Consider the following 27,319-nt stretch of genomic DNA (forward strand, 5'->3'; position numbering starts at 1 on the left):
ATGACCCTGACGATATTATAGTGTTGTGGAAAGCATTGAAGGGAGTGATAGGGAGCCTGGGTGGCTCAGAAGAGCACCCAACTCTTGATCTTGGGTTCATGAGTTCGAGCCCCATGTTAAATGTAGAGATTACTTAGTAAATTTAAAAAAAAAAAAAAGGTGAACATGAAACCCTTTTACGGCTGATAACACTTATGCAAATATGAAATATTATTGTTACATAAGGGGAGGAAGTAGGTGTCCTAAAAACAGCCTCCTCCCTTTGTTCCTGGAAGATGAAAAACTCCTGGGAGCAAACAGCCATGAAGTGACTCTTGTCTGAGATGATATTCTAGGTTTGTTCTCTCCACTTCTGGTGGCCCAGGGACCTTAGGAGCTGGACAGAGGGAGGAAGGAGGATGTAGGAGGGGAGGTGGGACTGGGGAGGGAGAGAGAAAGGACTCTGGGTCAGGTCAAGGCCTGCAGATCCAAACTGGACTTTGAAGTGTTGGAAAATATCTTATCAGGGATTCGACAGGGATGTGATGGTTCCAGAGGCATGATAGGAAAGACAAGGATCGCATGAGCTGATCTTGGGAAGGCAGCCACCAGCCAGAGCAGCCCTGAGATTCTCCTGCTCCCCCCTGGCCCCCTGCCAGACCGGGCTACCTGACGATGCTTAACCCACTGAGGACAATGCCTCCTCCCCTAAGCTGGGGCCTTTTCCTTCCTGACCTTTTCCCGGGAAGGGAGGGAGAACAATTGAGCCAAACCGTTTCTACCCAGGTGTTTGGGCCTATAAACCAGGGCTCTAAACCAAATACCACATGTCTATGTAGCTGCTGTGTCACACAGCAGGCGGACTCCTCAGCTGCCTTCCATTCAGTCCTGGCTGTGCAGGTTGGAGGCAGAGGAGACGCAGAGTCCCAGAGACGCAGCCCATTGTCTTCCTCTCCACACACCTACCCGCCGCCTCCCCACCGGGGTTAATGAGCGCAACTTTGATTTTCTGTCCTCTTCAGTGATAATAGAAATGCTAGACCTCAACCCAAAACTGATACACGTATCCCCCACTTTTCAAAAGTTGGAGTTATGTCACTTCCCTTTTACAGAACACTTACACAAGTACCTGTTTTCGCTAACCAAAAGACATCCAAAGAGGATTTTCACTTTTATGAGAAGAGCTACTACCATACGGACATGGGTCTTTTGTGAAAGCTCAGTGGTGTAACATGAACTTTCAGAAGGTTTCGCTTTACACCGCTTCCATTTATGAAAGGTTTCAGAGGAATACTCTGCTTTAGTTTGGCTTTTGCTTTGGTTTTTGTTTTAGAGGTGGGGCTGGGCGGAGGGGGCGAGAACCCCAAGCAGATGCCCCACTGAGCACGGAGCCCGACAATGGGGCTTGATCTCCCAGCCTGGAGATCACGACCTGAGTGGAAACCAAGAGTCAGACGCTTAACTGACTGAGCCACCCAGACACCCCAGGAAGCCTCTACTTTTAGATAGCGAGGGAAACCCATACATGTCAAGAAAGAAAGAGCGAGGAAGAGAGAAATGGAGAGAGAACAAAGGAAGGAGAAGGGAGGAAGGAAGGGAGAGAGAGAAGCATGCCCAATGTGGACCCTGAGGAAATCACCACCGTCAATGCAAACTGATGTGAAAGGCGACATCGAGGTCAGGGGCTGCTGCGCTGCCCAAGCACTACCTTTCCAGGGGTGGCAGCATGGGCTCGGCTGGCAGAGGCTCGGATGAAACATTTCCTCTGTTTCCCTGTTTGCACTGATGTTCCTTGTGGAAACCCTCTTCCTCATCTGGATCACAGGTCCACTCCCCGAGCTTGAACTCTCAGCAGATGGCACACAGCAGCGTCTCCCACCCACACAGACTGTGCCCACCCCGCACAGCAGCCTCACGCTCTGTGAATGGACAGTCAGTCCCTGTGATGACCCGGGTGTCATGGCATCTTCCTCTTACCCTCGCACTCCGTGTACATATTGAAGGCAGCCTCCCGAAGATATCTCAAATACGTCTTAAGCTAATCCTCTCGGCTGTCACGTGATGTCCCCTGAGGAGGAACCTCCAATCCCTGATCCTCTGGTGCAATACCACCACTGCCTCCCCCAAATGTCCCCTCAGAGTGGACACCAGGGTTGGAGCTGTTTGCTGGGCCTTCATGCCAGTGTCCCCACATCAGAGCTGCCTGCCCCCCACGAGCAAGCATCAGCATTTAGCTGGGATTGCTCCTTCCAGCTTCGTGGGCCACTTCCATGACTTTTATGACCTGCTGAGTAAAAAGAATTCAACCAAGTAAGTTCAAGTTCTAACTAGCTTTCTTAATTGATTCATGAATCGGGCTGCATCGTGTCTAGCAAGTAGAGGAGAGCACCATTAGCTGTGGGAAAGAAAAGGTTTTCAAAGGCAGAGAGAGAACAGAAGAAAAGGAAATTATTAGCAAAGAATGCATTGTTTCAGGCAAGGTCACCCTTCTTCCAAGGGAAGGGAAAGGGTCTCTCAGTACATTTCCTAGTGCTGACCGGGAAATTCCTGGCTGACTGGTTCAAGGTTACAATCCCAGGGGCGCTGAAGCTGCAGTTAGGTTAGGTAGTTAAGTCTTGGTTTACTGACACTGGTCTTTTAACGTAAGTGGCTCCATTTGGGGCCTGGGGTTTTCTTTCTGGCAGACCCCAGTGTGAATCCCAAAGGCTGACTGATAAACCCCACACTGAACTCCCAAGTCTGTCCTCCCTTTCTACTCTACTTGGACCCAGCATGTCACACCAGTGCCTTTCCCTGGACAGCTGTCTCCCAGGACACCACGCAGGCAGTAGACCCCGGCAAGACTGTCCTACATACCCCAAGCGCTCCTGATACAGCCCTTAACCCTGTAGCAGCACGTGAACGCACAACCCTCACGGGAGCGAAGCCCCCGTTTGACCTGCAGCCTTGTGGAGACAGTGCCGGCTCCGGGCCCATGGAACGGAGGAGCCCAGGCACCTCGGGCCAGGGATTGGAAAACAGATTCCCTAAGGAGGATGCATTATGTCGGGGAACAGTGAAAGCCCAGGATCAAGTATCTCCTACGCCCAGGCCCTGCCTGTGGAAACAGCTGTTCAAACTGTAACAAACCCGGATTGATTGTGTCAGTCACAGAAGGAAAGTCAGCGTAAATAGAGCTTAGAAAACCTGGCTTATCTCTCAGGATTGCCCCGTGGGCAAGGTAAATATTTAGTTCCAGCCCTGGAATGGTGCCTGCTAATTCAGTGTTTTGCTATCTTTTTTTTTTTTCCAAATTCATTCATCTTGCAAACATCTACTCCCCCATCTGTGTGGCCAGCCAAGATGTGGCACTTCCATACTCGGATGGCCAAGAGGCAATCCTCCAGTCCTCCATCAGGTCAGGTCGGGGGTCTTGGTCAGGGAGATGGAGGGGAGCTGACATTGAGGAGGGCTTCACAGATGAGTCAGTTCTAAGCTGGGTGTTTTGGCTGGTATGTAAACCTCATGAGAAGAAGACAGGTAGGGAAGGGCCAGGGGTGAGTGTTCCAGATGGAGGGAACGGCGTGTCTCTGGCCGGCTAGGTGACTTCTAATTGCAAGCTTCCATGGAAGGACTTCCAACATACATCTCAGAAGCTTGTTTTAAGGATTGAGACATAAGGCATGTTGCACAGTTTTGCCTGAATAAATATTTCCTGCTGTTAGTGGAGTGTTATTTGTGTGGAGTCAGGACTAGCAATGCCTATCCCAGTATTCTTCCAAGCCGTACTGATTGAAAGCCTACTATGTGCTCTAGGCTATATGGGTACTGATGCACCCCAGTCCTGCAGGTTGGCCCCCCAGGAAGCTGACAGAGTTCAGTGCACAAGGTATTTATTAAGAAGTGCCTCTAAGGGGCACCTGGGTGGCTCAGTCAGTTAAGCATCTGCCTTTGAATCAGGTCATGATCCCGGGATCCTGGGACGGAGCCCCACTTCAGCAGTGAGTCTGCTTCTCCCTCTCCCTCTGCCCCTCCCCCTGTGATGCTCCCCACCCTCCCCACACCAGCAAATAAATACATAAAAGTCTTTTTTTTTTAAAGTGCCTCTTCGGCACCTGAATGGCTCAGTGGGTTAAGCCTCTGCCTTCGGCTTAGGTCATGATCTCAGGGTCCTGTGATCGACCCCCGCATCGGGCTGTCTGCTCGGCTGGGAGCCTGCTTCCCCCCTTCTCTCTGCCAGCTGCTCTGCCTACTTGTGAGCTCTCTCTCTCTGTCAAATGAATAAATTAAAAATCTTAAAAAAAAAAAAAAAGTGCCTCTAGGACCCACACCTGTGGAAGAGAGCAAAGCAGGGTTGGGCTGGGATGAGAGAGATGGCGCTGCCACACAGGCCCAGTCGTCACTTGACTGGCCCCACCTAGAGCTCGGAAGCTGGAACGATCCCTTGGTGTCACCCTGAGCTGGGCTAACTGTACCTCCAACCTGATCAGTTACTGGTTGGAGGCTGCTGCAGAAAGGAGCGTGACCTTGAGTGAGGGGCTTCCTTCTCTCCAGAGAGAACAACAACTGAAGGCATCTGCACCCCCACCAGCACTCATCACAGGGGGACCACGTGTCCCTAGGGCTCTGAGCTGTGCAGGACAGCATCCCCCACAAGTAGTCAACAGAACAGATGAAAATCCCTGCTGTCCCCAAGAGACGGTGCCAATGTGGGCTTTTGTCCTAAAGATTACTGTCAGGATTCAGTGAAATAGTGCATGCAGATAATGACAGCTCAAAGTAGTGAAACAGATCAGGTGATTACAAGGTGAACAGGTGAACGGAACGGGAGGAAGGGCGGCAGTTGGACAGAAAGATCTCAGCTGCCTGCTGGTGTCTGGGTCCTGCTCTTCCTGTACTCCAGGCTCTGACTCGAGCGAGCATTCCAGCTCCCACAGGGTTCTGCTCCTCTTGAGTCTCTCCTCACTTTGTTAATAAAACCCTGGCACCGCGTCCCTTCTGGCCTCACCTGGAGACTGCAGCCAAATCCTGCCTGAGGGCTCCCTTCTGTGTGAGGTGGCTGGTCTGCGGGGGGGGGGAACTGAGCTCAGGAATGGGGTCCTGGCACTCCAGTGCCAGGAGGCTGGCATCGAGCAGAGACCCAAGGAAAAGGGACGAGATTACTGATGTAGGAAAATGTTAGGGTTCAAAGCCGATGGCCAAGAAAGAGTCTTGAGACGTCTTTGGTCCAAAAAGATGGTTTTGTTAAAGCATGGGGACGGGATCCGTGGGCAGAAAGAGCTGCGTTGGGGTTGCAGAGGGTGGTGATTATATACTTGCAAGTTGGGAAGGGGTTCAGGACAGGGCAAACCTCCAAGGTATTTTGGAAACAAGGTTTCTAGTACCTTGAGGGGGCTAGCTTTTGTCGGGAAAGGTCATTTTTTATTGTTCAGTACAATTAGGAGACCCTTCTGATGTCCATCAGCGGGCCACAGGCTTGGAGGAGGATTCCTAACAGGTATCCTGGTTCGGGGTAGAGATAAAGGAAGCTTCCAGAGGAATTACGGCATGTTTAAAGCAGACCCAGGATCCCGGAGGGTCAGCCTAAGATGCCTTTTGCCCTTATCAAAGTGTCAGCACACCGCAGTAGAGTCCCTGGAGGAATATCCCTCTGCCTGTTTGAAGGACTTGTCAATGGGCTGTAAATAGTAAGGAAACCGAAGAATTTTTCTTCAGCTTTGTTTCCCACATCAATTTCCTTGGCACAGACCTCTCTTAAGTCTTTAGAAAACTGTGAGGAGGAAGTCCACTGGCAGAAGGGCCTGCTCCCAAGTGTACCCGGTTGCCCTCCCACCAGGGAACCTGATACCAGGCAGGGGGAATACCCTCAGCCAGCGTGCTATTAGTTCCTGGAAGGTGTGGCCAGCGGGAGGGAGAGGGGGATGGTCAAGGAGGGGATGGTGGTGGCTCAGTCTCTGACCCTTTGTCCACCCTTCCCTCTTGGCCTCCGTTTTCCGGACGTAGGTGGGATGGGAGTAGGGTCACCACACCTGGTAAATACAAATTCAAGACACCAAGGTCAAGTTCAGGGGCAGATAAACAATAGATAATGCTTTAGTATGAGTCAGCCCCATGCAATTTTTGAGATATACTTTAAAAATTCTTTCTCTGAAATTCAGGTTTTTAAAAAAATTTTTTAAGATTTTATTTATTTGACAGAGAGATCACAAACAGGCAGAGAGGCAGGCAGAGAGAGAGTGGAGGGAAGCAGGCTCCCCACCAAGCAGAGAGCCAGGACCCTGAGATCATGACCTGAGAGGAAGGCAGAGGCTTAACCCACTGAGCCACCCAGGAGCCCCTGAAATTCAGATTTATCAGGCAGTCCGAGGTAGGTGCAGATCATATGCTGGGGAGAGCCTGCAGCAAATCCAGACAGGACAGACGGCCAGGAACAGAGCCAGTAATAGAGAAAGGGACCCATCAGAGGGTACTCCCAGTAATTGCAGCTCCCGAGGAAGGCCGGGAGGAAAGCCAATGGATTCCACAGCAGGAGCTCTACGGAGGCTGAACCCAACTCTACCCTGGACCCTTACCCAATAAGGCAGGAACATGAGCCCTGCAGAGACGCAGGTGGGTGCAGGGCTGGGGGGCGTGTACCACTGAGGGGAGAAGCAGGCCCCTCAGGACTGCCACCCCACCTCACCTCTGCTCCCCATCACAGAGGCAAATCTGGGCATCACTCCTCAGAATTCGGACCCCTCCCCACTCTTTCCTATCCCCATCCCTGGAAGTGGCCAATTTCTCTCCATCTGTAGGTCCTACCCAAACTTCAGTGCTCCCTGTAATAAAAAGAATCCTCATGATAGCTACAAATTATGGAATACATCCTCTCAGCCAGCATCTTGTTTCATCGTGACAGTGTCCTTATGAAGTAAATACCATCATCAACCCCATTTTACGGATGAGGAAAACGGAGGCTCAGAAAGGTGAATTAAGTTATCAAAGGCTCCTCACTTGCTTTTCGTAGCGGTGGAAGAAGACTCAGATCTAGGTCTGTGGCCCTGGGGCCCACGCTCCATTGGTGTATTTTGTAGAGCTGACAGTATTGTGCCCTCTGTGTCTGCCCTTTGGCCAGGAGTCCTGGGGGAAGAGCACAGACTGGGTTTTTTTCTACCCAAATCCTCAGCCCCTGTCACAGAGGAAATAATAGTGTTTGTTGAAAGACTAAATCTAGTTGAAAGATCAAAATGTACCTTTAGCCCGCCCCTGTAGCCTGGCCCTCTGCCTATCCTCCCAGGCCTTGGAGCAGCCGACGCTTGGAATGTGACGAGCCTTCCACGTGTCCATTCTCAGCTGGGGCTAGGGCTCAGAGGAAGGAACTGGCTTGTGACTTCGCCTGTCCTGTAGCTCTCCTCCAAAGGAAGCCCCTCCCCAGGGCCGCCGGGGCCCAGGGACAAATCCTCAGTCCCTAGAGGAGATAATGCCTTTGTCCCTACTCAGATAAACAAACAGAGCTGCTAGCTGTGTCATTGGAGGTGCAGGAGCAGTGCCCCACCCACAGAGATGGGCCCGGCCTTCCTCTCAAGGTCACCTGCAGGAGCTTGAAGACAGCTAGGTCCAGTTAGATGGAAAAGTCAAGCTTAGCCCATTTTGTAGATGGATAAACAGGCCCAGAGCTGGGAGGCATTGCCCCCATGCCACCAGCTTCCTTGTCTTCCCACACAGACGCACAGTCTCAGGGTCATACCACACGGGGGCACTATCCGTAATGGGGCCTCTGTTTAGGCACCCCCCCCAGAGTTTGGTGTCCCACGTGCACCCTTCACCATGACTCTGGGCCCCTATAGACCCTTCTATTCTCCCCACCCTCCCATTCCACCCCTCCCAACACTGTACCCTCACCCATACGCGGTCAGATCAGAGCCACAGGAAACAAAGCCAGCAAGTGTGCAAACTGAGAGCCAAGATGGGGAAGTTTATTTTCCAAGAATCATCTAAACACATAGGGAGTATTTTTAGCCCCTGGCTCCCATCCAGATGCCAAATCTAAACAGGGGGCCAAAGGGAGGCCAGAGAGACGAGCCGTCGGGGATACAGAGCAGCCAGCGGGGACAGGGTGGGACAGGGTGCTGTGGACTCCACCCTACCCCTGGCCAGAAGATCTGTCCTCCTGCGAACTGCCCCAGGTCACAAGTGGGAGCCGAGGAGATACAGAGAAGTGACCCCGAATTCTGATAGGCCCCCTTGATGTAGGAAAGATGTTAGGGTTCAAAGCCGACGGCCAAGAATTCTTGAGATGTCTTTGGTGCAAAAAGATGGCTTTATTAAAGCACAGGGACAGGACCGGTGGGCAGCAAGAGCGGCACTGGGGTCAGGAGGAGTGGCCCATTCTATACTGGCAAGTTGGGAAGAGCTTCAGGACAAGACAAACCTCCAAGGTATTTTGGAAACAATGTTTCCAGGATCCAGAGGGGGGCTAGCTATTGTTACGAAAAGGTCATTTATTACTGTTCAGTAAACCCTCTGTCAAGAGACTCTTCAGATGCACATCAGTGGGCCATATGCTTGGAGGAGGAATCTTAACTTGTATCTTAGGGTGGCCAGCTAGAGATAAAGGGAGCTTCCAAAGGAATTTCTGTATGTTTAAAGTAGACCCAAGATCCTGGAGGGTCAGCCTAAGATTGCCTTTTGCCTTTATCAAAGGGTCAACATCAAGGCATTTGAGTCCCTAGAGGAATGTCATTCTGCCTGTTTCAAGGACTTGTCAATGGGCTGTAAGTAGTAAGGAAACTGAAGAATTTTTCTCCAACTTTGTTTCCCACATCACCTTAACCTCTCTCTGTGCCTCAGCATCTCGTCTGCCTCTGCGGTAGTACTGCCCTTACAGGACTGTAGTGAGGCCCATATTGGACCTGCAGCGGGAATTGGAGGAATGTGTGTCATGGTCTGTGCTGGGAGCCAGCAGCCTCAGAGAAGTCAGGTGGTGACCAAAACCAGCCGCTCCAAGGCCTCGCCAGTCACAGTGAAGTGTGAGTACACACTGTATGCCCAGGGCAGTGACCAAGGGGCATTAGAAGTAAATGAAAGTAGGGCTGTGCGGCGGGGACGCTGGGCCCTATTTCTGGATAAGGGGGCTCCTGGTCGCCCCCCGTCATCTCTGGCAGAGTTGTGTCAGGAGCCAGGCTGGGGTCTCTAGAGAGGGAGCACCTTCTCTAGAATGGGGTCTGCCCAGGGCGGTGCCTTCCGTGCCCAGCATGGAAGGACTGAACCGCCGTGGGAGAGGAGGCCCTCTAGAACACACACACCCCACAAGAGGGATTGCCCGTCAGGCTCACCCTCCAGGGTGTGGGGGCCAATTCCAGGAATGGCTCCTGCAGTGACTGGCCAGGAATGACCTTGCTATGAATCACGGGCCGACATCACTTACTGGGCTTTAGGTTCGAGGAAGGGTGGACACAAAGGGAAGAGGTTTCAGCCCTGGGACCTGAGCGTGCTCTGCCCATTCTGGCACCCACTGGCCAGGTTTATTACTGTGGGGTCAGGGTGACGAGGGAGGGTCATGTGCCTTACCCCTGGGCTCCTTTACACCCTTGGAGAGAGCGGGGCACTTCTGGGGCTTGCTGCCCTGTTGTTCAGGGGTGGGGGTGGGGCTTAGTGGTGGGGGGCACCGTGGGGTTTCTGAGAGCCCTGAACCTTGGGTGGGAGGGGCAGGGTTCAGGTGAAATCTCAGATCCCCTACAGGCTGCACCAGGAACCAAAGAGAACAGGTTTGGTGTCCTCACACCCCCTGCTGACACAGGCTGCCTGCTGTTGCCATGGTGACAGTAACACCACCGCCCCCATGGCTACGTGATCACCCGCGAATGGAGGGGTGCTTATTCTTGGTCACGAAGGAGAAAAGGGGAGGGCAGGCTCCTCCCTCTCCCCAGGCCAAGGGGGGCGGCAGGGGGACGTCCAGGGGGAGTTGGGGGGGGTCAGGTTCTCTGAGATCTAAAGGGCAGCAGAAGGCGTAGAGGTCACCTCTACCAGCCAGCTCCCCTCCAGAGACTACTGCCTTGGTGGCAGGGCGGGGTGGGGGGCGGGCTGAAGGGGCTTCTAGCACCGGGTAATGGAATCCCTTGAGTGCCTGACTAGCTTGCACATTCCTGTAGGAAAGAAAGTTCACCACCTCCAGGTGATAGAACCTGCTAGAGCCCCCCAGGGACCCCTCTTCACCAAGCAAGGCTCATTCTCCTCCCCTTCCCCAAGCTGATACTCCCCAGTCCAGCCCTCCCTGGATGATGAGATCCCAGAGCCTGGAGCCCCTTGGCCCCTGCTTGCCTGGTTTGGGACCTGTCCTTGGGGCCCTCATTTCCTTCTCTCAGTTTTCTAGACCATCCGCTTCATACCTGCCTCCCCCTGGTCTCACTCACAAAGTGTCCTGTCTATTCACCTGTGACCACGAGCTAGCTCCGGGAACACTGCAGATGCCTCCCCTCCCTCCTCACCCCTGTAGCCCCTGCTTCCCCCAAAGCAGCACATCAGGCCCTTCTGCTCTAGCCTCTCCAGGCTCCCAGCTCTCTCCCATTCAAAACCAGCATCCTTACAGTGCCCTCCTACAAGCCCTCCCTGCCCCCAACACACTTGACCTCTCCTTTTCCCCTTGACCTTTTCCCCTTCTCTGTCTTCCAGCTCTCTGGAGGGCTTTCTCCTTCCCTCTCTCCACTTGAGCTGGCCTGCCTGCTGTTCCTCTGACAGGTGCCCTTCCCTCCCCACAAGGACACCTGCTGGTTCCCAGATGGTCCCCCTCCCTGGCCTCCTTCAAGTCTTCCTGAGGCCCCTTCCTGCTGAGACCTTCCCTAACCCCCTTCCCTTCCCAATTTATCCTTCTCCATAGCTCTTACTGCCCTCTGATACGCTGTTTGTGTATATTTCATCTCCAGCAACTCCAGCCAGACTGGCGACCCCAGGAGGGCCGGCATTTTTTGTCTGTCCTCCCTGCCATATCTCCAGTGCCTAGAACATAGATGCTCAAGAAATATTTGGGCAAATAAATGAACGCCTTGGCACCTAGCTTCCCTAGGCTGCACCCACACATGACCTGCGCTCTGCAGCCCAGAGGAGTCCAGAGGAGACAGTGCTGGGCAGGGGGCGGAGCCCCCTTGGCCAGAGTCCCACTGTGCGGTCTCCACTGAGCCTTTTCTCCTTCCTGGGCTCCAGCTTCCCCCATTATACAGTGAGGAGGCTGGATTGGAACTTCCAGGGCTTTCTTGGTATGGGAACTCAGAGCCGTCTTTGCATCTCTCCAAGTGGGGTACAGACAGGAAGTTTATTTACAAAGGTGGGAGGGGGTGCCTGGCAGTCCCTGCTAGGAAGAACTTCCAAGACTCAGGCTCCTTCCCTGAAATGGTGGCAGGTTGAGGGGAACAGGGCAAGGATGGTCATGGGAACTAAAAATAGACGCGAGAAAGATTTCTCCAAAAATATATCCCTTTAATCATCATCAAAATCCATGCTAGGAAGCCTGAGGAATGGAGGCCCCAGGCCTCTACACACTGAGAGCAGAGGTAAAGTGTCCGGAAGGGACTGCTCATCGGAGGAAGTCAGTCATCAGGCAGGTGAGCATGGGGACCAGAATGGTGGCCAAGGGCAAGGGCAGCAGCTGTCCTGGGGCCTGAGACTTGAACATGGGGCGCTGCCCCTGGTACTGCAAGGGTCTGATGTTATCTGTCATACTCAGTGTCTGCTCCTTATCATAGTACAGCTTCTTGGAGAAGGCAAAGATCTGTGGAAGAGATGGGGCTCAGCACGAGGCCAGGAGCAAGCAGAGCTATGCTCCCCGATGTGTGACCCCAGACCAGTCACCTTGCCTGTCTGAGCCCTCTTTAGGGCTTTGGAATCCCTGGCTCTCAAGTTTCTTTTTGTTTTGTTTTCCCTAGCTCTCAGGTTTTTGTGCAGATGAAAAGAATAAGGATGTAGATTGCTTAGCTTCCCTTAGGTGGACACACAGCTCACATTTTTGAGGGCCCATAAGCATGGGTCACTGCTGTCTTATCGCTGTTCCTACAGAACAGTGGTTCTCAGACTTCAGTACATGAGCATCATGGCGGGGCAGGGCGCGGCCAGGGTTGGGGGGCGTTGTTGGGCCCCACACTGCCAGGCCCCATCCCCAGAGTTTCTGATTCAGGAGGATTGGGGCAAGGTCTGAGAATTCAAATGTCTAGCAAGTTCCTAGATGATCGTGATGCCCCTGGACCAGGGACCACCCTTTCAAAATTACTGTTCAGCAAGGAAAGTATCACTGAAGGAGGGATTGGGCTGTATCCCTGGAGCCTGGTGTGTTGTAAGGCCTTGAGTACCATTGTTGAATGAATGGACTGTTTTCCTACTGGGGCTGCACTGGTCCTCTCTCAGCTGCTCCTGGCCAGTTCCGGCCCTTCCCCCTTGCTCGCCCTCCCTCTCTCCCCAGGACACCAGCTCCCTGCCCTTGCTGGACGGTCCCACCTACTTGCAGGGGACAGCATGGAAGCCTTTTCTGACGGCTCCTGCCACAGCCTCCCCTTCAGCCCTCGAACCGGGGATGGGATAGGCAAGAGCTTTCTTGTTTGTCATACCCTGGGGAGTGTCTGTGGATTCAACCAATAGGACCTCAGCTCCCTGGGGTGCCCCATGCCCACTGCAGCCCCAGGGGCCTCTGTGAGGATACAGAGGGATGGTTTCTGGGGAACTGGGCAGTGGGAGGCTGTACCCTGGGCCGAGCCCTATGTACCTGATCCCTGTGGAGCTGAATGCGCTCCTGGAACACGGTCCAGACAACCGTCTCCTTGCAGCCTGGAGTGGTGAGGGAGCCCAGGTAGCGGTAGTAATGCCTCAGTTTCTCCTTCTTGGGGATGAGGTCGAACAGGCTGATGCTCTCTTTCATCGTGGTGTTCATCTCTGGGGCAGGAGTAGGTAGGGAGGATACCGTCGATTGGTTGGGGAAGCAGGGGATCCCTGAGAGCCCAGGCCACAGCATCACCCTGGCCCTTCCTCTGTAGGAAGAAGTCTCCTCCCTTCTCCTCCCCCCAGCCACTCACTGGGTCTGGGGACATAAGCCAGCACCTCCACCAGGGCCTGGAAGCCATCATTCTCCTCAGATCCGGCCTGGAACAGAAGGGAAGGGGGCTTGAGAGGGACCTGTGGGGAGCCAGTGCTGACCATAAGTCCATTCTCCTGGTCCGGGCTGGGGAGGGCAGACAGCTTCTGGGACTGAGGCCCTGAGAGCCTCTGGGCTCCCCCGCCCCCGGGGGTATACAAGTTTCTGAAAAACAGAGGGGAGGTCAGGGTCCCCCAACCCCTTCCTGCCTTTCTGGAATCCCAGACCTCTTGATCCCAAGAAGCAGCCCCTCAGCCCCTCAGCCCCTGGGGAATGAGAGTCCCACCTCCAGCAAGAAGGCCAGCACTGCAATCTCATCTTTGGGATCCTGGGCCTCTTTCTCGTTCCTCGACGTCCCCTTCTCTTTCTCGTGTACTATGTGCATCTGGTGGCAGGGAGAGGAATGGAGAGAGGACCTATGAGGGGTCTGGAGCACCCTTCTCACCCAAGGCAGGCCCACCCAGAGCCCAGCCACGAGCCACCCTGGAGAAGGGCCCTCACCTCCATGGCAAAGCGCCTGCCATCGAGGGTATGCTCTGAGCCCCCATCCAGCTTCTCAGACCAGTGCAGGTGCAGCTGCGTGGCCCGGTACCGGGCAGCCAGTCCTCCTCCAGCAATGGAGGCCTCGCCCTCCAGCAGCACCATCACTGGAGGGCACAAGAGGGGGCTAAGTCCCCAGCAACCCCCTCAAGCCCCCCACACACAGAGCCTTCTCTTCTGCCTCCTGCCCTTCACAGGCAATAGTCCTGGGCTGCAGGGACAGGATGGGATGGGACAGGTGGTACAGCCCAGACCTGTCACTGGCCCCATGTGGCCCCTGGGCCCGCCTCTCCCTCTGCACCCCCCCCAAACATGCACCTCAGCCCAGCTCCTCCCCCTGCATCAAGCCCCTCCCTGATGTCTGGGCCTTCTCAAGGGAGTGTCCAAACTCCTCAGCCCTGAGGTGACCTGCCCCTGGGTCCAGTTCAGCTGCTCCTAGCCTGACCCAGGCCCGCCCTAGTTGTGCTCTCTGCCTCCAGGCACACGGTGCCACACATGATTTTCTGAACACCCCAAGACACTTTACGGCTCTGCGCCTTTGCCGTGTTGTTCCCTCTTCCTAGGATGCTGCTTGTCTTCCACTGAAGCATCAAAGCCACTGGGAAGTGTCTCCCCCACTTCCAAAGCCCCGGGCTCTGCAGCCCCTCTGCAGCCAAGGTGGGCCTGGAGGAGCACCTCCAGCCCAGTCCTCTGGAAGTCAGGGGTCCCTGGACCAGTTGCCCCTGACTGCCCAGGTCCCCCCCACCCCACTGCCCGACACCCACCTGAATGCCCATTGTTCTGGACTTTCCACTTTTGCTTCTCGTCATAGCCAGAAAAGGAGAAGGGTCCCAAGTCTGGGTCTACCTGTGCCTTTGTAGTGACAATGTCGATGGGGGACTGGCGGTTCTTCTGGCAGTCTTCACCCCACTGGCTAGGCCCTGAGCAGGGAGGAGGGGCCGGTTGAAAGTCTGGGGCACACGCCCCTTCTCAGATTCAAGGAGGGGGAAGGGAGAGTGCTTGGAAGCTGACAGTGGAGCCCCCTGGAAGGGGGCCTAGGAAAAGACATGCCGACTGGCAGTATAATCTGAGGGTTTGGAGGCGGGGAAGGCTGCCCTGGACATGGGTGTGGTTGGGACTTGGGGAGGGGGCAGCACTGTTCAGTCCCTGAAACACAGCAGAGGCAGCTGCAGAGCTGACTGCAGGGAAATTGTGCAACAGTTGAAAAAAATGCCAAGGACAACCTCCCAGGTCCACCCGAAGAGGGGTCGTTGGAACAGAACCAACTCTCCATTTCGTTATAAGAGCAAAATAGGGGGTGCCCGGCTGGCTCAGTTGGTGGAGCATGTAACTATCTCAGGGTTGTGAGTTCAAGCCCCACGTTGGGCAGGGAGCCAACTTAAAAAAAAAAAAAGTGTCTCTATAACTGATGCAACTGCTGATTTGTTTGATAGAATACTTCCCCTTTTAGGGACAGCCACGGGAGATACCAGGGAAGCCTCGGGTCACTCTACCTTCCCGGTCCTCCGAGCGCCAGGATTGTGTATGTGCGTGTCCATGCATGCATGCCGATGTGTGTTTGTGTTTGAGTAACTGATAGCTGACTTGGGAGGATCATTACCCTGGTCCTTCCCGCCCTCCCTGGGTTTTTATTTTGACTTGGGCAGTCCCCCAATGCAGAAAACCCATCCCCGAGACTTGCTGTACTCACCCAAGCAAGTATAGTTGGAGGCCTTGGCTTGAATCTCGTAGCACCAGTGTGACTCTGGAGCAGAGAGAGGAAGGACATGACGCCTGTGTCTAGGAATAGACTGGAGCTGTGTGCACATAAGCAACACTGTGTGTGTGTGTGTGTGTGTGTGTGTGTGTGTGTGTGTGTCTGTACACAGTGGGTCAAAGACTAGGAATATCCCCAGGGTCAGAGACCCCCTTGGGTTGGGATGGAGCATTCCTGCAGTCTGGCACTGCAGGCCCAAAGGAAGGAGACTTGAGGAAATACAGGGATGGGGACGGAAGTGGTAGAAGCAGCCAGACCCCAAAAGTCCAGACCCATAGCTGATTGCCTGGTTATTGTGCCCAGGGCACTGGTCCTTGGGAAAAACAGCCACTCTTGAGGGGCCTTGGGAGGTCCTCTAAGGCCCTCACCTCTACCCCAGGGCCTGGCCTTGACACTCTCCTCCAGCTGCTGTCGGCCTCCTCCTCCTCCTCCTTCCTTGTATCTCCCACCCCAAACCTGGAAGGGAGGTTCTGGCAAGAGGACAGGAGGAGGATTAGTCCTAGTCTCCCCTCCTGGGACAACAGAGCCGAGTTTCAGCTTGGCTGCCTTCCCAGACTTGATCCAGGATGATGGAGGAGATTCGACGAGCCCTTCCCTGGAACACGCGCTCTCGTGTGATTAAGACCCATTCTGGATTAAACTCTCACAGCCCACCAGGGACAGTAGTCGGGCCCTTTCAAACCCTGTCGCACCACCCTGCAATACTGGTACGTGGGGTCAGATTCAGGTTCTAATCTCAGCTGTGGTTCAGGGCTGGAGAACCAGCACCTCTGAGAAGAGGTTGCACGGCAAACACTACACTAAGTGCAAGATTTACCTACCATGGGGCCCTGCCAGGGCGGTGTGCCTTGGAACCTTCTGTGCTTTCTGTTCAGTTTTTCTGTAAATCTAAATCTGCTCTACCATTATAGTCTATCAGTTAAGTGGGAGGGGGGGTGGCGGGGGGAGACTGCGGCAGTAGGGTGGACAAAACATTTGATCCAGAGCTGAAATTCTTGCTGGGCCACTTAGGGGCAAGTCACCTTAATCTCCCTGAGCCTCAGTTTTCTCATCGGTCAAATGGAGCTAATAGCATCCGCCTCTTCGGACTGTGGGAGTTAATGAGAGAGAGTAGAGTAGTCTAGGCAGCCTGCAGCACAGTTAAGTCCCCAGTGAGTCCTTCCTTTTCCTGGCCTCCCTCCCCCTGGCCTCAGATCAGTGTGCAGATGGCCAAAGCTCAGGCTGGGCCGAGAGGAGAGAAATGAAGTGAGCTGGAAAGAACTCAGGGATGAGAAAATTCCTAAGAAAAGCACAGCTTCCCACTCAGCCTGAGCTGAGGCCTCTGAGCACATCCGCCCTCTCCTCTCAGGGGGGCCTCCGTCCACCTCCTCTGGGGTCTCCGGAATGAGGCCAGGGTGGGGCAGGAGCCAGGAGGTGGTCAGGTTCTCGGGAGGGGACAATCAAGTTCTTGGGAGGGGAGGGGACAAGGGGTTCCAGGCCAGGAGAGTGAGCATCCCCAGAAAACGGGGCAACTTCTCGCTCCAGGCCCCTTGGAGTCAGCTAGGGCTTTGCACTTCCAGGCTCTGGGTCAAAGGCTTCACCCGCTGCCTGCTCTGCTGCTCCGGCCTCTTTCAGAGTCTGCCAGATCCTGCAGTGTCTTCCCCATCATGGTCCACTCCCTGCCCTGGACAGGGCTTTGCAGCCCGCCCCCCATGGGGGTAATTTCTGCCTCCATGGAACCCCCAGGTGGGTCAACTCTGCAAGGGGCTGTGGGCACTTCCCCACCTCCTGGGCCCCCCTCTGCAGGTAGCCAGAGCTCGGAAGTTGGAGCCCACTCACCTGATTCAGTCCTGGCTCTGGCTCTTGCTTCATCTCCGAAGGAGAGTTCAACTTTCCCCAGCCCTCCGTTCTACCTCAGGCAGAGCGAACTGCCACTGGGCCAGCCAGGACTTTGCTCAGTGTCTGAAGAGAGGATGGTTGGATGGAGCCCATTTGCAACCGTGAAAGCCTCCTTATCAGAATTCACCCATGTCTTCCCCTCTCAAAGGACCTGAAGGCAGACAGGGCCTCCAAGGTTGACCGGAGGCCCCAAAAGAAGCTATTCCAGGGGAAGCCTTGCTTAAGTCAGAGTCCTGAAGGGCAGACCCTCCTCTCAGCCTCCCCAGGGCCCATCTGGTTCAGGCTGAGCCATTCTCAGGAATGTGCTCTTCCCTGACTCTGGCTACAGCTCCTGGTTTTGTAATGATGACCTCTGGTTCACTGTCTTAATTGTGGAGATTTTTGACCTGTGTGGCTGAATGCTCTTGTAACTACCCTCTTCGGGAGGCAAGAACTAGGAAAACAACGTTGATGAGGCCAGAGGTCAGGTCTACGTCCCTGGGCTGAGGTGGCAGGGTCACAAACCAGCTCAGGCTCCTGTATTCATGAGAGGGCTGCCCTTCAAATAATGACAAGCCTGCTGTCTCAGGGGGCCTGGGAAGGAGAGGGGCTCCCCACAGACAGATCTTGGCTCCAAGCTCCAGGTTCTACCTAAGTGACCCGCCTAGGTGAACCAGGAATGCAGTTGCAAACCTCACAACTATCACCAATTACCCAGCCACTATCCCTCACCCTCCACTTGCCCCCCTGGACCTTTCTTGGTGATCCAAGAAGTTCTCTCTGATGGACCTTGCCCACTCTACATTCCCACTCTGTGGGGAAGGAGGAATCCTGGAAACCAGCTCAGCAAAACCCAAGTATGTCCTGGCAAAGTCTCAGCAACTCCTGGCCAGGGTTCTGGGGCCTCAAAGAGTCCTATGACTCCTCTCCTCCTCCCTCCATGACAGCAGATGTTCTGGGTTGTCTCATGTGTATCCTGGTCCCTCACCAGCCTCAAGCGTTCCAGAGGATGAAATGGGTGAAGGGAGACCAGTCCCGAGACAGTTTCCAGTCTGAAAGCCCCAGCACTTAAGGTAAGCGCAGGTTGTCGGAGGGGGCAGCTGAGATAGATTCCTGGCTGGTTGGCCCCAGGCAGCCATCAGGCATGGGGTGTCTGCCATGCGCCACTCAAGTACCACACCAAGCACTTACACCCACTAGCTCACCTGAGCCCTTAAAACCCCTTAAGTCAGAATTACTATCTCTATATTGTGAGAAAACTGAAATGAAGTGACTTACCCAGGGCCACACAGCTACAAAGCAACAGAATTAATTGTAAAGTGTTTCTCTTTTTCTGAGTCCAGCCGCTTTGGTAAGTTTCCAAATTCCGACTTTACATATGAATTTTGTCACATCCCATCTCTCCTCTTTATTCCTCTCCTGGGAAGAAGCCAGTAATTTCTGCAAGTTCCTCTCATCCCCTCCAAAACACACACACACACACACCAGCTAAATCTTTCCTGCAAAAGGCACATACTCTCTCCTTCTCTGCTGCAGAGGGAGGGCACCCTCACCCCTTACTCCACGACTCCCAGAAGGGAGCATCTAGCTTTGGAGAGGATGTTTGGCCAGCTGGACCCCAATAGGGGACCATCGGAGGGGTAGCTGAGCTGGGGACTGGCAGATCGGGGGGCTTCCTGCAGAGGAGATGGTCCCCTGTGGGGTCGCAGAAAAGATTCCTCCCCTGATCCCTGTGCCCAGCCCTGGGACTGGAGGCTCTTTCAGCTCCTTATCAAATATTAACACACAATTCCTGCCACCTCCCACCTAGGCGAATAATTAAGAGCTCGGCCACATCATTAATCTTTAAACGAAAATCACCCTGGCCGGAAAGACCGGCTCGGCCAGGGTCTCGGGTCTCCTAGTGTCCCCCCTGGCCACAAGCTCCCAATGTGTCGCTGGGGAGGGGAAAGGGAACGACCAGGAACCCAGGGTGCGAAGCGGAAAAGCCAGGGCCTCCGGTGCTCTGGGCAGGGGGGCAGCCCCTCAGCACTGAGCCCCGGCGGGACAGACAGCGACGCAGGGACAGGCTGAGGACCAAAGGCGCGTGCAGTGCCAGAAAGGGCGAGAACGGCGGCGTGCGTCGAGGCGGGTCGGGGAAGCATCCACAGCACTGACTCGAACGCTCTCCAGGCCGAGCGCCGCGGGGCCCCGCCACCCCCGCAGCGGCGCACACGCACGCACTCAGCCGCTCCGCCGCCGCACGTGGCGGTTCGGGAGCGCCCGGGGGTCCGCGTCCGCCGAGTCCGCCGAGTCCGCCGGGTCCGCCCCGTCAGCCCCTCCAACCCCGTCGCCGCAGCGGTGCCCACAGAGCCCGAGCCCGGCGCGCGCCCCGCGCCCTGCGCGCACTGCGGCTGGGGACGCCGAGGGGCCGCCCGCCGGGGGACCGGACGGGAGCCCGCGCGGTCACCTGCGCTGGCCGAGGGCCGGGCGGCGGCGAGGGCCAGGAGCGCAGGCAGCAGCCGCATCGCGCACAGGAGCCAAGACGCCGCCGAGCCGGAGGTCGCGTGTCGAGGAGGCCTCCGGGGGTGCCGCGATCATGCCGGTCCCGGGTTTTATAGCGGAGCTGCGACGGGAAGGAGCCCCGACAGCGGGATGCGGGTAGCGGCTCCTCCCCCTGGCGGAGCCTCCCCTCCCCTCCCCGCGTCCTGTCCCTGCCCCGAAATCCTCCCCTTCCACCCCCTGCCGGGCCACCTTGTGCCTCGTGCCCGCACCACCACCACCACCCCGCCCCCGCCGCCAGCGCCTCTCCTCTTGCTCCTGCCTCCGAGAGCCGTCCGCCCCCATCACACCTGGTCTCCTGTTTGAGAACGGGGTGGTGACCTCGCGAGGTACTTGATCCATACAAGGAGGGGTGCCCGGATTCCTGCCTTTGATCGGTTTGGCCTGGACTCCCAGCGCAGCCCTCTCGCCTGAGTAGCGGTCCGCTAGGACCTTGGGCTGGAGGTGGACGGGTGGAGACAGCCTCCCGAGGATGGTGCAAATTAGGGAGGTGTGCTGGTGTTTCTTGAATCCGGTGTCCCCAAAGAGAGGGCTGGCTTTTCTCCCTCAGGCTGTGGTCGCTGATTCTCTGGGTCTCTTTTCTGTTTCCTCTCAGGCTGTTCCAAACTTAATTTCTAAGCAGACCAAAGACTCTTCTTCCAACACGGAGTGAAGACGCCCCTAAACCGCGGTGTGAGCATTTCTGCGAAGGCCAGAGGAGGGAGGGGGAACGGCGAGGGGCCGGACTGAGAAATAGATCCCAAGGGGCTCAGGGAGAGAAGAGAAGCTTGTGGGGTCAGAGGGACCGGACTGGCTCCTGTTGAGGTGCCCAGACCCCTGAGATGAGATGGGAAGAGAAGAGATAGGGGTCTGAGTGGACCCCTAGTTCTCTCATCTGCCAGGATCTTCAGAGGGGTCCAGGGAAAGGAAAATTTCCTTGAAGGAAGCCCTAGCATTTGGAAGGACAGGGCTGAGGGGAGTCATAGAGAGGAAGCTGCCTCTGGTCTCAGGAGGGGTACTCAGTCTCCTGGCTGCCACCCCCCTGCTGCAGAGCCTCTAGACTCTTCCATGATGGCTCTAGGTACTGTGCATCCCACATTGGGTGGGGGCTTCCGTAGGGGTTTGGAAAGCTTAGACTCGGGTAGGGAAGAGGGACAAGGAACCAGGCAGTGGGCCTGGGCCCCCTTCATCAACAGGAAGCCCCTGTTTTCTGGTCTAGTCGCTTCCCCATCCGCTGCCAACCTCTCTGCTCCCACCAGCCTTTGAACCTAGGCTAGGACCTCTGAAGAGGGATTGCCTCCCCTAGAACTCTCCAGGCAAAGGGCCTTCCTCTTTGGTGAGAGTCCTGGCTGTAACTACCACCGCCTGCACCCCCCTCCATCCTGGCCCAGGATCACAGCCTCAAGGAACAGCTTTGATCCTACAGAGAGGGGAGGGGGTGCCCACCTCCTCAGGTTTAGGGCTCTATTGTCTCCACTGCTTTTAAATTTAATCAGCAGCTGAGACCAGGCAGTCAGGGGAGGGATTCCACACCCTACAGACTTTTCTGGGGAGTGGATTTATGTCCACAGGGCTATTCAGGACTGAGGAATGGAGTGGGGAGGAACCCTATTCCTGGGAATGAAATGCACTTCATGGGGTCTGCGTGACCCCAGGCCAGGCCACTGACTGGCAGGAGAGATTGAAAACCTTTGGTGGGGTTAAGGAGGACCCACCTCAAAGTCCATCCCCTTGGGGCCTCCCAGGGAGAAGAATGGGTAGGAGGAACTGTCCCCTAGGTAATCAGGCTCTATGCCTGTGAGTGTGCCCCACCCTGTGAGTGTGCCCGCTACTATGTGGGGGCGGGGGAGATGAGGCAAGCCAGGCTCTGGTGTGGTGTCCCCGCTGAGGCATGGGCTCATGTGGGAGGAGCTTAAGGATGGGCAAGTCTTCACGAATGTGCCTTCAGAGTCACCCCAGAGGCTGTACGTGGGCAATGTGGGAGGTCAGGGCACAGCCTTATCATCTCCACAAGGTTACACGGGGCAAGAGGCTCTCTACTTTTAGCTGTAACATTCCCAGCTTTATCTCCCAGTCTAGCCCTGCTGTCCTGGCTTGCCATTAACTAGTCACCTGTCCCTGTCCAGGCCCAGGGCCCTGCTCCCCTGGAGGCGACAAAGCCCTCATTCAAGCAGGGATCATTAGAGCAGGGATGGGTCCTGTCGCATCTCAGTGACTTACAGGACCCATAAAGCCGTCAGCCCAGGCCCACTGGCCCCAGCCCCAGCACAGCCTCCTTCCTCTTAACTCTGCCCAGGCTCCCCCACGTGTCCTGCATTCGAGTCTCTGCTTTTCCTCTAACTCAGGCATGGCCTTGGGCAGCTTTCCAACTTTCCTCTGATTGCAACTTCCTCATCTATAAAGTGGGGATCATCACCTGGCCCTGTGCCAATAAATAGTTACTGGGAACCAGCTGTGAGCCATCCCCTGCCCAGCCCAGACTTTCACAACGTGCCTCATGGTTCCCGGGTGCAGCCACTGCCCCTTGGCAGCCTCCGAGATGAATCACAGTTGTCATCCTCTGGGGATGTGCACCCACACAGCCTGGTCTGGAGAGGGATGGAGGCAGTGGCCAAGCTGAAGAGCTCTGAGGACACACCACCCTCGGCCACCCATGTATTCTGTGAGGACAGCTGAGACTTGGTTTCCCTCATCTGCAAAATGAAAATTATACCCCTCTCTTCCCCCTGGGTTGTTATGAGAATTCTGTGACTTGTGCCTGAGGTGGGCTGGCCCAGGCTGATACAGGAGCACATATGACCATGACCTCTAAACAGAGGTCCCTTTACCTGGATTAAATCTGACCCTGGACAGGTGTGGATGTGGCCTCAGGTAGGGGGGGACACTGAGCTAGACCCCGGAAAGGCTCTTCCTGGACTCCCAAGACCCAGGAAGCGGGTAAAGAAGGCTGCGGAGGGAGGCTGGGTCCCAACTGTGTGGACACAAGAACATGAGATTCGAATTCAGCCCTTGCTGGGACTCTGATTAGTGTGAGGTGGTTCCCGGGTTTCATAGGTCAGAGGAAGGACGAGCACGTATCCCTAAACAGAAAACCATCGCATCCATGTTCAGTTGGCAAAGTGGGCAGATAGAGTATAAGGCAGAAGTGTAGAACCAGCTTTGGGGCAACACTGCCCTCCATTCGCATCCCAGCCCCACCACTCACCCTTTACCTCCATCAGGCTCCAGTGTCTTGGAAAACGGGATACAGATCACACCTCCCTCGCATGGTGTGTTAGGCTCCACTTCTGTGATGCTGAGTAAAGAGCCTTGTAGAGGTCTAGGCACTCAGTAAGTGCGCAATAAACCTCAGCTGTAATTACTAGCCATTAAGCAAATGCCCCTGATTGTATAGGAGCCCAGAGGAGTGGCGCCTAACCCAGCCAGTGAGTGGGGAATCAGAGAAGGCTTCCTGGAGGAGATGAGATCCAAGCTGAATATTAGAAGACGAGAAGACAGAGCCCAAAATGGGAAGGGAAATCCATCCAGAGGGAACAGAATGAGAAGAGGCATAGAGCACCGTGGATAGACTCCCAAGGAGGAGGTTAAGTGTGCAGAGAGATAGGATCGGGGAGGTATTTGCCTTCAGATGGATAGCACCTGTTTGTCCGAGTTGGAAGTTTGGACGGGCATTTCCTTTGATGAGGAGGTAGATCTTAAGAGCCTGATTTTCTAGGTCAGGAAACCTCTTCAGAGAGGATCACACGGCCCTAGAAAGGGACAGGGATCCTTAATTACTCGAGTTACAGAAGAAGAAGCTGAAGCTCGGAGAGAGCAAGGAAAGAGCTAGGGCGGGGGTGTTTCACCCAAGGTACCCAGCAAATACAGCAGAGCTGAGATTTGAACTCTGGTCTCCTGCTCCTCTCCCCATACTCTTTCCTTGCCATCTCACCCTCCCTCCCCACAAACACCCACACCTCCCATCCTTTGGGACCCCCAGCCTACATCTCCCATTGTTTTCTGCACCCTCAGGGCCTCCTCAGATTAGCAGATAATTCGAGTCCAGGTTTGTGTCCCTGGACGTTAAGATGAAATCCACATGCAGAAGGCTTAATCAATATTCTCCTCTCCACCACTCCCCACCTTGATCTCTGCCATATTCTAGCAGAGACAAGAGAGCCTTCCTGCCCGCATCTGCGAAAGCTGCTGTTCCTCTTCCCTTGTCTTCACACCTACCCTGTTTCTCTGGTCTATGGGGAGAATCCAGGGGGAGAAGAGGGAGGGGGCAGAGAGAGCTGGAGGCTCTCATGGGGGCAGGGTAGGAACCTCCTCCGTGGATGGGTTGGTGGAAACTTCTTCCGCTGAACATTCTGAAATAGTAAGAGCAGGAAGACGCATGGGGGTATGGTCCAGCAGAGGGGATGACGTCTGTTCTGCTCCTGCCCTGCAGAGAGTTCAGGAAAACTCCCCCAGAGCTGTCCCCTCTCCTCTCCGTGTCTCAACCACAGGAATCCAGGCTCACACCAGCAGGAGGCTGGGATCAGAGCTGCTTTGGATTTTCCAAGTGTACTCACTTACATTCTGGTTTTGTGGCAGAACAACTCCGGAGAGGATGATGAGGGCGGAACCAGGTGGGGAGGAAAAGGCAGCCTTGGGGGAAAGGGGGACATTCCCTCCTTGATTCAGGATGCAGCCACCGGAGGAGAACAGGCTCTTTCAGGTGTGTGTGTTAGCTTCTTTGTCTCTGATTATCCAGATAATTCTTACCTTTGTAGACTATTTGGAAAGAAGCAGGCGGGTGTGTGTGTGTGTGTGTGTGTGTGTGTAAATCACCAAAAACCTCTCTCTCAGAGGCAACTATTTTATAATTTGACATATTTTTTAAAAAGATTTTATTTATTTATTTGTCAGAGAGGGAGAGAGGGAGACCACAAGCAGGGTGAGTGGCAGGCAGAGGGAGAGGCAGGTCCTGGCTAAGCAGGGAGTCTGATGTGGGACCCTGGGATCATGACCTGAGCCAAAGACAGATGCTTAACTGACTGAGCACCCAGGCGCCCCTCAATTTGACATTTACGAAAAAAATCTTTTAAAAAATGATTTTATTTATTTATTTGACATAGAGAGACACGGTGAGAGAGGGAACGCAAGCAGGGAGAGTGGGAGAGGGAGAAGCAGGCCTCCTGCTGAGCAGGGAGCCCGATGTGGGACTCCATCCCAGGACCCTGGGATCACGGCCCAAGCTGAAGGCAGACGCTTAATGACTGAGCCACCCAAGTGCCCCAATTTGACATATTTTTAAGAAAAAAAATTTTTTTAACAAAATAATCATCTCCCCACCTTAATCTGTTTAATTTTTGTGTCTTCTCTTTCAGTCTTTATCTATATGCAAAACACTGTTGACAGAACAAACAGCTCAGTGTCATGCTTCTCATCCTTCACATTTCAGTGCAAACACGAGTCCACTTTACCTCGTAGCCCTTCCAACTGTCATTTTGTGGTTCCAGAATGTACCCAGGCTGTCCTCGGCTGACTTGCCATTTTGCAGGGACATCTTTCCACCGGAGAGGTAGAGCCATAGACTGGGGAAGCAAACCAGGCATCCTGGTGCCTTCCCCAGCTCCTCACTAAACAGAACCACCGTCAGTTTGGGAGAGCAATGTGGAGGTGGGATAAGGGATAAAGCAAAAGATTGGTGAGGGACCCCAGCCAAGGGACCCTCAGAGGCCAGCTGGAGAATCTGAGCCTGGAGTCTAACTCTTTGACCTCCGGTGTGCCTGTAAGATAGGGAACATGTGCGAGGGGGTGGGGAGATGGGGGGATGTTCTGTGTAGATCTGGGGGGAAGAGAGGCAGTGAGGAAGAGTGTGCCCCTGGGTGCCTCTGCCCTGTGGTGTGTTTGCACAGCCACGGCGCCCTCTGCTGTCCGTGTGCTTCCAACCCATCAGGGCCTTTTACAGTTACAAGTTCTTCCTGGCCACTAACTAGATCCGTCAGCCCTGCCCTGGTGTTTCTTTTTCATTTGGGCAGGGGGCATCATTTAATGACTGTGAGGTAGCATGCAGAGAGTTGGAAAAACTACTCTTTAGAGCCACCCTGTACCCGATTCCCAGAACGTTAACCCCCTTCAAGGGACTTCCCACCTCGACCCCCTGGAGCAACCTCATTTCACACCTGAACTACTCTCAGATATCAGAAGGGAAACTGAGACAGGGCCTTGAGCATGTGTCAGCAAGAACCCCGCCCTAGCTCTTTCCTTCGGGTGTGGCCCCGGCTCCGCTGTGCCCCAGGGGCAGGAGGAAGGTGTGCAAGCCTCAGATGGAAGCTGGGATTTAACAAGGCTGTAAATTGCTCACCTCCTGCCTGTGGTAGGAGATACGTGTAGGCACATGCGGGAAGGTAAGAATAATCTGCCCGCCTCCTCCCTCACTCTGGCAGCCAAGGGAGGTGGGGGGCGAGTGGCTGCCGTAGTAAGTAATCTCAAAGTTAACTCTGAAATGTAGTTCAAGTTCAGTGAGCCCTCTGTGGGATGGGAATGGGCAAGGCTGGCTTCATGAGTGCGGGACTTGTGTAGACACAGGGCAGCTGCACTTGTTTGAATAGACCGCTGTGGCCCTCTTGACATTTTTTTTTTAAAGATTTTATTTATTTATTTGACAGAGAGTGAGAGAGCACAAGCAGGGAGAGCAGGCAGAGGGAGAGGGAGAAGCAGGCTTGATCCCAGGACCCTGGGATCATGACCTGAGCCAAAGGCATATGCTTAACCGACTGAGCCACCCAGGCGTCTCCGCTCTAGACATTCTTGACAATTTTTGAATAGGGTGCTCTGTGTTTCCACCTTGTAGCCAATATCAGGGTGGGGGTGGGGTGGGGTGCAATGGCTGGACCTCCACCCTCCTAGGGCTGGTCGGGAAGCAGGCAGTGGTGCCTGAGAGAACCCATGGACCAGTAGCCCCTTCTCCAGCCCTCAGCTGGGTCACATTCTTCTGGACTCCACATGCTTCCAGTTCAAATAATGCAGGTTATTGGACAGTGTGAACATGTCCTAGAGTTCGGGTCAGACTGTGAGTGGAGGCTACAGTAGGGGAAGTGGCTCCTGGTAGAGAAGGGAGCGGTCAGGAGCTTCAGCACTGCGAAATGGACAGCACCCTTGAGGCGGAGGCTGAAGCCTTGTAGGGTTGGTGACAGCCCCACACCCTCTCTGGTTACCTTGGGAAGCAAGGCAGAGGAGTGGGCCCAGTAGCACCAAGCCCCTGGGCCAGGGCCACAAGCCCCAGAGGGTGGATGGGGCTTGGAGCCTGTGCTCAGGGGATCAGCCAGAGTTTGAGGTCAGGGATGGGGGGCACAAGGGAGGGAGGGAGCCTGAACAGAGCTAGCCTAAGGAGGGAGGCTGGTGTTCTGGGACCGTGGAGCCAGGAGCTGGAGGCAGAGACGTGGTCCCACCCCTGGTGGCTCTTCCAGACTCTGGTTGCAGTGCTTGTTGTGACAAACCATCCTGTCCCCGCAGGCCCAGGTGTGTGGCCTCCACCTCACACCTCAAGTAGAAAGGAAAGATAAGGGCACCTCTGAGGAGAAACGGAGGTGCAGACGGGCTGTTCTAGGGGAGGGAGGCAGAGAGGT

General features: G+C 54.9%; 1 protein-coding gene across 1 annotated transcript; it reads right to left on the minus strand.

The window, feature by feature from the left end:
• Nucleotides 1–11,388: 11,388 nt before the first annotated feature.
• CA4 (carbonic anhydrase 4) lies at nucleotides 11,389–19,844 on the minus strand. The gene is made up of 8 exons (XM_047706152.1): nucleotides 19,654–19,844; nucleotides 15,282–15,335; nucleotides 14,356–14,511; nucleotides 13,553–13,698; nucleotides 13,338–13,436; nucleotides 12,993–13,059; nucleotides 12,686–12,852; nucleotides 11,389–11,701 (listed from the first exon to the last, which is right to left on the minus strand). The coding sequence occupies exons 1-8, from the start codon at nucleotides 19,709–19,711 to the stop codon at nucleotides 11,507–11,509; spliced, it is 942 nt and encodes a 313-aa protein (XP_047562108.1). The 5' UTR covers nucleotides 19,712–19,844; the 3' UTR covers nucleotides 11,389–11,506.
• Nucleotides 19,845–27,319: the final 7,475 nt, after the last annotated feature.

The sequence above is a fragment of the Lutra lutra genome, chromosome 16 (assembly GCF_902655055.1).
Source record: "Lutra lutra chromosome 16, mLutLut1.2, whole genome shotgun sequence".
NCBI classification, from domain to species: Eukaryota; Metazoa; Chordata; class Mammalia; order Carnivora; family Mustelidae; genus Lutra; species Lutra lutra.